This window comes from Phyllopteryx taeniolatus, chromosome 11, assembly GCF_024500385.1.
Source record: "Phyllopteryx taeniolatus isolate TA_2022b chromosome 11, UOR_Ptae_1.2, whole genome shotgun sequence".
NCBI classification, from domain to species: Eukaryota; Metazoa; Chordata; class Actinopteri; order Syngnathiformes; family Syngnathidae; genus Phyllopteryx; species Phyllopteryx taeniolatus.
The window spans coordinates 28,237,268-28,249,230 of NC_084512.1; the positions used below are offsets into that span (position 1 = coordinate 28,237,268).

Here is an 11,963-nt window from a genome sequence, read left to right on the forward strand (position 1 = left end):
TCTTGGTGGTTGCTTGATCAATTCTGTTGGAGTGAAGGTATATTTCGGCAGGTAGTCAGTTGGTTGTCTGGTTGGTTTGTTTAGTCAGCAGTTTGTTGGTTGGCTCGTTTGTAGGTAAGTAAGAATGGGTGTATTGTGTCTTTGTTTATGTTTATATTTTTGGGGGGCTATTGTTTTTGTGACAGTGGGCTCTTGGGAAAGCAATTTTGGCGCTCTCTACATTCTACATATATTGTGGACTGACAATAAAAAGCTACCATACCATACCAGACCAGAGGCTCTAACCAGTCGTCCACCGTGCCACGGTTCTTTTTATCAATTGATAAATAGATTGCAGGTTAGTTGGTCAGTAAATGAGTCAGTTTTCTTAATTGGTTAGTTCTTTGCTTGTCGACAGATAGGTTGGTAGGTCATTTTTCACTTCCTATAGGTGTCCCAATCCTGCAGTCCATAAATCTTGTTGTGTATGTGCTTGCGTGTTGGCAGGACCGTGCTAATGGAGTGTAAAGAAGCTGGAGTGTTATTTAAGCTGGTTAAAAAACAAAAAGGCAGGCTTTTTCTCATTCCATCTCCTTAAATCCGGACACACTAACACACGTGAATATGCTGAGGCCTGACCGAACGTGACCCGCTTGTCCGAAAGCGGCATTCCAGCCACGTTGGACATCTGATGTGCCATTAGCAGAAAACGACTCCTCGCTTTTTTTGCACTGAAGAGAGGCTGAAGTATGTTTTTGCCGGGCTGACTTCTCCTTCTACAAAAGGAGGCGTGCAGCCAACACAAGGTTAGCTGATGGCTTTTAAAGCAACTGCAAATAAAAGTGTGTCTCAGTCCATCAATGCAAACACATATCAAAAGCTTGATTTAAAAGAGGGAACAAAAACCTTGGCTCGGCCCACCGGTGACATTGAGCAAGTGTCAGAGATGATTTGAAATGAAGCGTCATCTATTCAAACGTGGCTCACATTTTGCTTGCTTTCACACTGCTTCACGCTGATGGCCTCTCAAAGGACGGCGAGATGGCGGCACTTTCCAGTGCCAGGCTAAATAGATTGTGCGGCTGAAAGTCTTTGCTTTTTATTCAGCTGGTCTGAGACTCGGAGCACATTTTCCACCAGCACTCTAATAGAAGTCAAAACCAGCACATTTGTCAAGAACAGCCTTTGGAAAGGTTGTTGGTGACATAAAGACCAACATTTGTGTTCAGAATAAGAGCACTGTGTTAAGTACAGCTCAAAATCGGGACACAGTGAACCCCCGCATTATCGCGGTTCATGGTCCGCACTTTGAGAGTATTACAGGCAAGCCTGAATTTAGAGCCGCGCGCCTTGAGTGTAGTAGCACGTTGTACCACAATATGTTGGGCAGCACTGAGCTCTACTGGATGAGATCCAGCGTAATTCGGAGCAAGAAGAAGAGGGCGAAAACGTCCCCAACTAAACAACAGTCGTGGTGGTGGTTCCCACAGAGCAGAGAGAATATATGTTGAAGTATTGCTGTATGCTCTGTTTGTATGTGTTGCTGCTCCATGTGTGTTAAAGGTGTACAATGTGTTGGAAGGTGTACAATTACCATCAAGGTTTTGCTCATTTCTGTTATCCCACCTATGGCATTTCACATTAGTTAGCAATAAGCTAGCGGATTTAGGGAACTGTGAAATTCGAGGGCATTACAATACCTTAATTGCTCCATCTTTGTACACTTGAATCGAGCGGCGGCGTATCTGAAGCTCTCAACACAAAGCAAAAAAAAATAATCATAGTAATAATAATAATAATCCCTTATTCAAGTCTAAAATTGATGTTTTGATTTTGTGGAATGTCACCATAAACAAACAACGCTTAGTTGGACATCCCGCGCTCCACATGAATTCCCTCCTCAGTGAGTACATTTCTTTCACAGATTCCAGGCAGCCGTCCAGTTTCTGGCTGATGCTTTGAGTCTCGCAGCTGCACTCCAGTCCCAAACAACTCCTGGTGTTCTTGCAGCATAACTGATAAGCGCTAGGCTATCCTCAGTGATGGGAAGGCGTTCGCAGCTTTCAGAAGGCTTCATTCATGGCCTGGCTTTGATGGGCATATGTCAAGAAGAACGGCTTCGCTTTGTCCCAGAGGTGTCGCCGTCATCTTGCGAGGATACCGTAGCGCTGTATGTGCGGAATAAGCAATGCCAGACGTTTGATGCTGATCCGGCAAACAGGTATCGGGTGCCTCGGGGGCCACTTTTGGCTCCGATCGTTCCTTGTCGAGGATATTTCCTTGTCAAGGATATTTTGGAGAGCACGTGAGGTTTCCAACTGGAAGACTTGCATTGCAATCGTTGTTCAGTTGCCATGGAGACGCAAGTGGGCGTAAACAATGGCAACGTTTCAACGGGAAATCTTCTCGACAGTATTTGTTTTGATATTTCACACGTATTTGCACAGGTTCCACCACGCCAATAAGACGACGTTCCCGACACAATTTGACGTTTATCCTCAACGAAGCCCCAGCTTGAAATTTCAGTTTTCAAGGGGAAGAGTGGCACTAACGACCCGTTTTGCAAAAAGACGCGTCAACGACAAATTAGTATTCGTATACTAACCACACCGGGCAACCTGTTGTTATTTGGTGTTTATTTTGTTGCCAAGGGGGCAAGAGAATGTATTGTTGGCGGTGAATCAGATCCAGCTTATGTGTTGGGGGGGTGAGGGGAGGGGGTTATTAATCATGTGTATTGTTGCTCTTGTAAATATTTGTTTTTCTGTTAACTTGATGCTTTTTTATACCAGGTCACGTTGCCATTGCTCCAATGGAATGTAGCATTTGGGTGCATAATACCTTTTATCGTTGAAATGTTTATTCTAGAACAGCGGTTCTTAACCTTGTTGGATGTGCGGAACCCTTCCGAATTAGAAAAATAAAATAGGGTTTTTCAAATTCAAAACAGGTATATTTTCTTGTCTGTGCAGATTCTCAGTCATGCACAAATTGAACCACGCAGCAGTTGCGCACAAAATCATTGTGTTAAAAGAATAAAACCGACAAAACAGGAATTTCACACACAAAAAAACTAAACAAATCAATACAATGAAAATGTACTGTAAGTGAATTTTGCTCCTGCCATTCCCCTTCGTAAGTGCCACTCTCATATCAGAGAAATGGACACAACAAAATCTGTTCACTTTCTTGATGTTATTTCTTCATAGGTAAGAGTAGATTTTCTGCGGGCTCTTTTTTATGATTGGAAGCGCTGTGTGACGCCACAGCAATGCTCCCAACCCAAGTGTATCGTTGAAACGTTGTTCAATAGAGATAGTTTAAAAAACAAAACAAAAAAACTGTTCAACTGGAGGCGCAGCGCCGCAATGGTAAACGTTGCGTTTTGAACGGCATGAACGCGGCATTCAAAATGCAGCGTAAAAAGGCTTTTTTACGGATGTGTGTCGGGTCCTCCGTCCAACCCCAGCGGCTGCCTCGCCGAACCCCCGGGGTTAAGAAACACTGCTCTAGAATCAATAAAAGAGAAAGAAAGACCACCCTCAAGGAACACACACACAAAAAAAACAAACATTTAGGATGAAAGGTGAAATGTCGTCAACAAACTACAACAGTCCGGTGTCCTTAATTCCAGAGTTTTGTATGGGTTACATTTGACTTTTTTGTCATTGTGAATACTGTCGCGACATCGAAGGGTAAACACAACAGTGTGCATGAAGCGATGCATACAAATAGAAAAGCGGCTAAGCTTCTGGCAGGTATGTGCGGTATAAATAGAAGATGTTGGAAATGTACTGTAGGTGGGGAAGAGGTCAGCGGGGAAGCAGCAGCAGGCAAGAAAATGCTGCCGGTGGTCTTATCGCCTTCAATTATTCCCGAAGGACAAGAAAACAAACATCGTGCTGGCGTAAACTCTCGCTTCCCGCGGACGGATGTACTCGTACAGTAGCCTGTGTTGGGAGGAGGTGAGCAATCCCTACCTCCCTACGTACTCCCGACCGACCGACCACCCCGAACCAACTCTGACTCAAGTGACTTACCAACCACTACACCGGCTTAGCTTCTCTGCTGCTTTCGGTAGCTCGTAATTACGCTACGAAGCTCAGTGCTGCCCCGCAAGTCGTGGCACAGTGTTGTACTACAGCAAAGGCACACAAGTCTACATTTGGACCTGCCGGTATAATGTAAAAACCCATAAAAACGATTGCATAGTAGTCTGCCCGTGATGGGGGTTTAGTGTAACTTAACATTTCCGTCCAAGTACATCTTTATGACGACACTGAGACACAAGCCGAGTGTGCCTGCGAGCTTCTCGCGCCGCAGGCCGACGGATCTCGGCGGCAGACCCGTCGGCTTCCGGCTGAGACAAAACGGTGACGTGAAGCAGGCCAGAAAAAAATAAAAGACAACATGCCGCTTTCGCACAGAGCGAAAAATAGAGCCGCCGCAGCAGTGTGCAAGGGCGCGGGCGAGACAAAAAAAAAAATGAAAAAGATCACCTTGCTCCTCAGCGGTGGAGCTGATTAGGAAGCGTTAGACGGGGGTTGAGGCCAGAGACGGAAACAACGGGGACGAAAGAGGCAAAGCCAAACAGCCTGAAGCTCCTCCAACATCTTGCAACATCTGGCTCCTCTTAAACAGCCGCAGCCTATCCGCTGATTACAGCACCCACCCACGGAAGTGCGTGCCTGCGTGCAATCATCAATGGCAGAGGAGATGCATTGTCTTTGGGAAGAAGAAGAAGAAGAAGAGCCGTTTATTGTCGTGAACACGCATGCATGCATGCGCACAGAATTTGACCCGTCACAGTGAAGACACACGCACGTTAGTGGAACACACTGGAGCAGGGGGCAGCTGAAGCGCCCGGGGAGCGTTTCGGGGTATCGGTCTTGTCTTGCTCAAGGACACCGCAGCTGTGGGCGGACGGTCCGGTCGGGGTCTTCAACCTAGGTCCCCCACGGTGGCAGGCGACGATCTTAATTAACCATTGGGCCACAGCTGCCGTTCAAGATGTAAAAGAGGAAAATAATGTGGGGGGGGGGGGGGGGGGGGGGGGAAACGCTCTCCGACCCCATCTTGTACCTCTAATTTGATATCCAAGGAACCGCCACGCCTGAAGAACAACAACCAATCAGAGACAGAAGGTGTGACTGACCAAGTGTCAATAATTTCTTGTGCGCTTGTGGGCGCACACACATAGCAGGCACACCTTGTGTTGAGCGGTTACCATGGGCTTCAGGACCTTTGCTGAAACTATGGCAGAATATCCACCTCTGGAAAAGAAAAGAAATCCCTGGTTTTTGCCATAATAAATCAATTAAGAATGCAATAATCAAGACGATCAAATAAAAGCAGAGCGTGTTCTGATGCACCGCGCCGTCCTCCAATGGTTGGCGTTACTTCAGCCTCGTATCGCTGCGACTCCTCGACAGCCCCCGACTGAGCCTGGGGTCCTCCCGCCCGGACTCGTTCTAGGTCGGGGGTCACAAGTTACCACACTCTTCTCTTAGGAATCCTAAACAACAAAACACTGACTGGACATTGCCTCAACTACAATGTGGAATATTGATATTCATATTTACCAGTGGCGCATTCGGACGTGGGCCTTCGCGCGGCAACTCCGTGTGACAAATGTTCTTCGATGGGGAGAAATCCCCTCTCCCCACCCCACCCCGTTGACGAATGCATTTCGATCATCGGGAGAAAGTTTGCTCGCCACGAAAGCCGCCGCTGACGAATGTCTTTTGCTGCGCAAAAACGGACACACGATGGAAAATTGTTGCCGGTCATTCTGATTCCGAGCGACTCGTAACTCTGGGAAAGCGCAAACCACAGTGCCTGCTGGCCACAAATGTTTCTCGTGTTTTGCTTCCACTACGACGTTCGACATTCGAATCTTGCTAGCAGTCGCTTATCGCAATTCTTCAACATTTCACTTCAAGGGAACACGTGAGGCAACGCGGTGGTGAAGTGCTCAACACATAAGCCTCACAGTTCTGAGATGCGAGTTTCAAGGTTCGACACCTGCGAGCTCTTTTCGATTTTTTTTTGGGGGGAGGGGGGGGAGAATACATCGTATGTCTCCTTGAAGTAGAAGACTCTTGCACATATTTGTACATGTTTGTGCATCACGCAGCTTGAAAGGAAAGCAAAAGATTAAGAAGCAGTTTACGTGACAGCAGGGAAGGAAGGAAAGAAGGAGGGAGGGAGGGAAGGAGGGAGGAAGGGAGGGAAGGAGGGAGGGAGGGCTCCTGCATGGCTCCCTCGCACACGACAACAACTTGACTTGAGAGTTCCTCCTTGCAATATTTCTCATATTTGTCTTTGTGTGACAGCGTCGGCCTATTTGCATGCGCGCGACGGCCGCCTGCGGTTTTCATTCTGACTCCTCAATTCCTATTCTGAGCCCAGCCTCGCGTTCCCCCCGCGAGCACCCCCTTCTTTATCACCCCCCGTCATCCTCCAGACGCACAACATTTAAATCCCTTCGCACTGGCTGTGCGTGCGCGCGCGTGTGAGTGAACATTTTCCAGCCGCAGACAAACAGAGACGCTTCACACCGGTAACCGGGGAACACAAGAAAGTAGCAGAGGGTGGAATGGGGGTTGTGTGGGGGGGGGGGGCACTTCTGTGAGATGAACAAGAGGAATAGAAGAAAAAAAAGAAACGGAAGGAAACAACGCGAGGAAAACAAGGCCGCGTGAATACGCTTGGATTCATGCTCAACGGCCACCAGCCGCTTTTATTCACCGCCTAAATTTTCTCACACACACACACAAACACGCACACACACACAGGGTACACACGAGATGCGACACACACGCAGAAACGTGACACATTTTGGACCTTCCATTTTTGACCATCGGTGCAGAGATAACGTCAGCGTGCCAGATTCTGTTGGGATGATAACCATCCACATGAATATGGAATTTTCAATTTTTTTTTTTTTTTAACACAAATTTGATTTTTTTTTTTCTCCCTTTTGCCGATAGAAAAATAACAATACATTTTGTTTCCCAAACTAATTAGAATCATAGCGAAAATGTCCTTCATTTCCATCTGCCAGTTTATTTCATAAACAAGGTTTTTGAAAAAAAAAATTTGTATTCGATTGCTGGACGCTTCTGATGTGTGTGTGTGTGGTTTTTTTTTTTTTTTTTAAATGGTATCTTTTGTTGAGTTTTTATTACACAACTGAATTGGAAATAGTCAATACAATAGTGAAAACGAAATAAACATTGCAACTTGTGAAAAATGTAAAGCTATTTTTGACAGCAAACGAGGTCCTGAGCAGTAAGCGCAAAAATCCATGAATTGCGCAGCTGTCGTTAATATTCCCCATTTCCAACTCTTTCAACGTCAAGTCGACAACATGCAGGGTGACAACTACTGGTATCATGGGCCAACGGTGGGCAAATCTTCGTTATGCCACTGGCCTCTGATCTGAACACACAATGAACTTTCAGCGTGCCTTCGGGTGTTATTTCCTTTCGTGTGCCTTTGGAAAGCGACGCGCCGGCAGAAAATCAAGCAACAAAACGTCGCCGCGGATACCCGACGTTGGACTCCGTTTGTGTCATCGTGTCGTCTCGTTACGTCTCAGCTCTCACGGTGTCGTCTTTGCTCTCCCGACAAATCATTTCTTATTTTAAAAAGTAGCTTTTATTGCTGATATCTGGGGAAAACGACAAAGTGCTGGCAGAAAATTCTCAAAGTTGTTTTTTTTTTTTTTTTTGCTTATTGACACATTTAGGTTTTATTCTTGAGCAGACGACTGCTTGCAACAGTTCATCAACGGGAGCAGTTCACGATCAATATTTATCTAATAACGTGACACAAACATGAAAATAACACACATCATACTCACACGAGATGCTAACTATTAAATGTATCCATGTGTGCAGATCGTTACAGACAAGTTTTGCTCGTCAAAGTTGGCTGTAACAACCGACCAATCTGAGGACAGCAAAATGGCGACATCATTGACGGTGAGTACAAGATTTTAAAGTGATTGGTGAAAGAAACAGTCCCATTGCTAATATAGTTGACGTTACATGGGCCAGCCCTCCAGATTGTGAAGGTCATGGGCAGATTAGATTGCCATGGCAACACAGAGAGGCTGAAATCTGATTGGACAAAGCCATCTAACGTCCGCGGTGCAATCGAGAGAAACGCTGCACTGAAAAAAGGTTAAAGCTGTCACTAGTTTCATTTAAAAAAATTAAAAAAAATCATCAAATGGTAGAAAATGTTAGTTTGTGATTGAAATGATTCTTCTTCTTTTTTAACTCGACTGTAATTTAAATGTACCGGTAACTAACCCTAACCCTACTCGGATGGAAGGAGCGACGTTAAAAGCGCTAACATTTTGGCTAACACTGGTCATTTTTCACATTCAGGTTCAACTTTCAGGCTACACTAATTGAATCATTTTAATGGAATCGAAACGACAATATCAAATGTGAAAGATTCAATCATTTTTAAGTTATGCAGTGTTTAATTTTTCATTGTATGAAATGAAGAGAAAAGACCGTTGGGAATGAATGAAAACAATTTCATGGAACTTTAGGTTGTTTTACAATTTTGGCTCGCAAAATTGAGCGGCTCGCAACACGAGCTGCTAAATTGCCACCATTAAAACATCCCGGATTAGATAGCATGAGTGTATATTTGAACAACGCAACCAATGGAAAATGTCTCCAATCAATACCAGTGTGATAAGAACATTTCATCAGAACATTTGGATGGAATTAAGCAGCTTGGCATTAATGCCGATTCCGTTGCAAAAATGATTTTTGCCCAGAGAATCATTTTTAATAAGTGTATCGACGCAGACTGCTGCCAGCGTTAATGTAACATCACCTTTGAAAATCGCATCAGCGTGAAAACACCGACAGCTTGTGTCCTACAAACCCGCAAAGTCAATGTTTTACGCGCTCAACGATGCGATTTGGTCTCGTCGATAAAGCCAACGCGTGTTCGGGACGTTTTGATGGCGGACAATACGCGGAACGAAGGCGACGTGCGGGGCGCGAGGACGGACGTGGGAGTTCACCTTGACGTAGGACGTTTGCTCCTAAATCCGCGTTCACCTCGTCGTTAGCTTGGTTGTATTTGCTGCTGCTAGGCGAGGCTTACTATAAATGCTTTGGAGGTTGTGCTAGACATTCCCAGTTTGGGAAGGGGGAGGGGTGTGGCCGACGGCCAGCCCGGCTGACGAGATGCCCGCAAGGTACGGGGAGAGGAAAAACAAGACTAGCCTGAACTCAACTCCCTGAGAAAGGTGTGAGTTTAGAGCAAAATGCCCCCGGGGCGGGGCGTCGGAAGAGGGAGTGCCGACTTGGAGAAGACCACGCCCATCAGCCTGAATCTTGTCCGCATATTTGAGTAAATGGCTTTTCAAATAACTTTGTAGTCTCACGCATCGAATCATTGCTTCAACTTTGGCGGTGGCAGATGCTTTGCTTATTGGTCAATGCAACATTTCGTACTGTTTTTAATTTCAAATCGTGAGCAGCTTTGAGAATCTTGCAGAGGACCTGTCAAGGTGCGAATGGGGACACAGACATACATTTGGAATATTTCGACAGAGTTTGCAAGATATAAAAACAGACATTTTATCTTCCTTTAACAAACATCAGAGGCACGTCCGCAAGTTCCGGCGTTTCCGGTTCCTCTCAACGCCTCACGCGCATGGGTGAATATTCCGTCAGTTTTCTTGGTTGGTTGGTTGTTTAGTTAGCTAGGTTTATAGGTCGGGTTGGTTTGTTGGTTCAGTCAGTCACACTGTTCGCCAGCTTTTATGACTGTTTAGGTATTTAGGTAAGTCGGCATTTGGTTGGTTCAGGCAGTTCTTCGGTTATCGGCGAAAAGAACCAAGTCTTGCACATAGTTGCAGTTGAAATGAAATCAACTTGAACACCTTTCAGTCCACACAGGAGGTTGAAATCCAACTCCAGTATGTACCTACCTCCTCATCCATCCATCCATCCATCATTGCGTCGTGAAAGGGAGGTGGGAGGTGCTGCTCGGGGTTTAATGACAGGAGGCTGAAATCAACGGTTCAGCTGATGTCTCAAAAGCTTCCTGCTCATTATTGGAGCAATTCCAACCGTCGGCACCTTGCCGGTGAAGAGCTGGAACGAGGCACAACACAGAATGGCAGCACTAATGCAAAATGACGTCCGTGCGTGTCTACGTACATGTAAAGAAGGCAACAAGGCTCGGTTTCGAAAAGCATCCTCCGAGGGACAGATTGCCCGGGAAGGAGCAGGATGGGATGTGAATCACGGCTCCCGGGTGACGTAACTCCACCTCCGCCTCCTCGGGCTGCGTGGAGATAAATATGGATTTAGGTTTTGTTTTGGTGAACAAACATACAAGCGGTGAGATGTTTGCGGCCGCTGTCATTCTCCTTTTGCTCTTGTCACGACACAAAAACAAACGCATTCCCGCCCGGCGCAGGTACGCCCGGGAATTTACCGCAAAACTCAAGAAATAAATATAGGAAATAATCAATAATATGGCGCTTACAGCACTCAAGCCATTTGTTAAACTGACTTCTGAACTAATGAACAGAGCGAGGAGGTCGACGTCCAATGGGCAGAATCCGAAAGAAAAACAACCCGAGGACAGTCGGCTTTATCATTCAAAGCAATAACAGAGCGGAACCGATCTATCTATCTATCTATCTATCTATCTATCTATCTATATATACGCATACTTTGTCAGTTCCTGCAGTTGTCACAATACTTTTGTCCCTTCTTGAACTAATTTTGCCTCAAAAACACGTTTGGTTCCTTTTTCATGTCCCTAATATTGTGCAAACGACACATTTTCTCCACTTTGCGTCCCAATAGTTTTGTCACTTCCTGTTGGGGTCCCAATACTTTTGCTCGCGGCAGTGCAATTGTGTTGTGCAATCATTTAGCTGGAGTGCGAATCGACGTCCTTCTTTTCAGGCCCGCACAATAGCTGCCACGTTGTAAGGCTCGACTTCACAGACTCATTATCAACACGGACGGATGCCACGGCGGCGGCGGCGGCGGCGGCGGGCGGCAATGGCGACGGGGAAAGTCGAGAATGTTCCAGATATGCCAGATATAAATCTTGAAGCAAAGAAAACATCACAAAGGCTTTTTGGACTCCATGTCATTGGAGAGATGAGATAAAGCACAAAGACCTTCGCGAAAAGCACACCTTTTGGATCGAGGAGAGATTTGGGATTTTTCTGTTGAAAAACAAAATGTGTTACTCAAACTTGATGTGATATCATATTACTTACTTTTCACTTCCCAGAGGTGTCCCAATACTTTGGTCAAATGTCCACATTTGAACCCCACTTTTTCCCCCTCGTGTAGAGGCGTCCCAATACTTCTGCCCAAATATGTTCACTTTGTCGCCTGCTGTCGGTGTCCAAATATTTTTGTACAAACTTCACGTTCTTATTTTGCTTCCTGTAGGCGTCCCAATACTTTTGTCCAAACAGCACATCTTCGCGACTTTTCGCTTCCTGTGTGGGTGTTCCAATACTTTAGTCACTTTGCCGAGGCGTTCCAATTCCCACTTGGTGTAGCCTACAGTCGTGCCGACACTTTTGTCCGGTGTCCGAAATCCCCATTTTCTCCACTTGTTCAGGTCGTTCACGGGTCCCAATTTTTTTTTTTTCGTCCCGCTCTTATTGTCGCTCGAGGGCGCACTTTGTGACTCGCCGACGCACGGGCAGCGTGTTTTATCTGCGTGCTCGTGAGAGATATCATCTGATGTTTCCTTCACGGCGGGAGGACGTTATCGGAGGGAAGGCGAGATGGAGATCAGCTGCGTCGAGATGGAGACCGGCGCTGTCGCGGCCGCGCAGGACGGAGCAGATACCGCCGATTCCGCCGTGTTCCAAATGATTCCCGAGCCGCGGTGTGTGTAGAAGTGCACGATATTGTCAGTCGGGCATTCCGAAGTGTTCTTCAAATGTGTCGTCATTCGAGTTT

At 46.1% G+C, this 11,963-nt stretch overlaps 1 protein-coding gene and 1 long non-coding RNA gene across 17 annotated transcripts in view; one reads left to right on the forward strand and one right to left on the reverse strand.

Annotated features, from left to right (window-relative positions):
- Positions 1–11,269, forward strand: part of ccdc172 (coiled-coil domain containing 172) — a 90,725-nt gene extending 79,456 nt beyond the window's left edge. For all 4 annotated transcript variants that reach the window (XM_061789863.1, XM_061789862.1, XM_061789864.1 and 1 more), the window contains exons 9-10: positions 7,884–7,967; positions 10,941–11,269. In XM_061789863.1, coding sequence (XP_061645847.1) covers positions 7,884–7,967; positions 10,941–10,967 — 111 coding nt within the window. In that variant the 3' untranslated portion in view covers positions 10,968–11,269. The remainder of the gene's footprint in view (positions 1–7,883; positions 7,968–10,940) is intronic.
- Positions 1–11,381, reverse strand: part of LOC133485703 (uncharacterized) — a 58,640-nt gene extending 47,259 nt beyond the window's left edge. For 10 of the 13 annotated variants that reach the window (XR_009790775.1, XR_009790769.1, XR_009790779.1 and 7 more), the window contains exons 1-8: positions 11,264–11,381; positions 10,182–10,308; positions 9,950–10,115; positions 5,562–5,726; positions 5,189–5,494; positions 5,062–5,092; positions 4,804–4,977; positions 4,479–4,704 (exon numbers count right to left, since the gene is read on the reverse strand). This is a non-coding gene — a long non-coding RNA (uncharacterized LOC133485703). The remainder of the gene's footprint in view (positions 1–4,478; positions 4,705–4,803; positions 4,978–5,061; positions 5,093–5,188; positions 5,495–5,561; positions 5,727–9,949; positions 10,116–10,181; positions 10,309–11,263) is intronic. The other 3 variants (XR_009790777.1, XR_009790770.1, XR_009790771.1) reach the window with 3 other exon arrangements.
- Between the last annotated feature and the right edge of the window lie 582 nt (positions 11,382–11,963).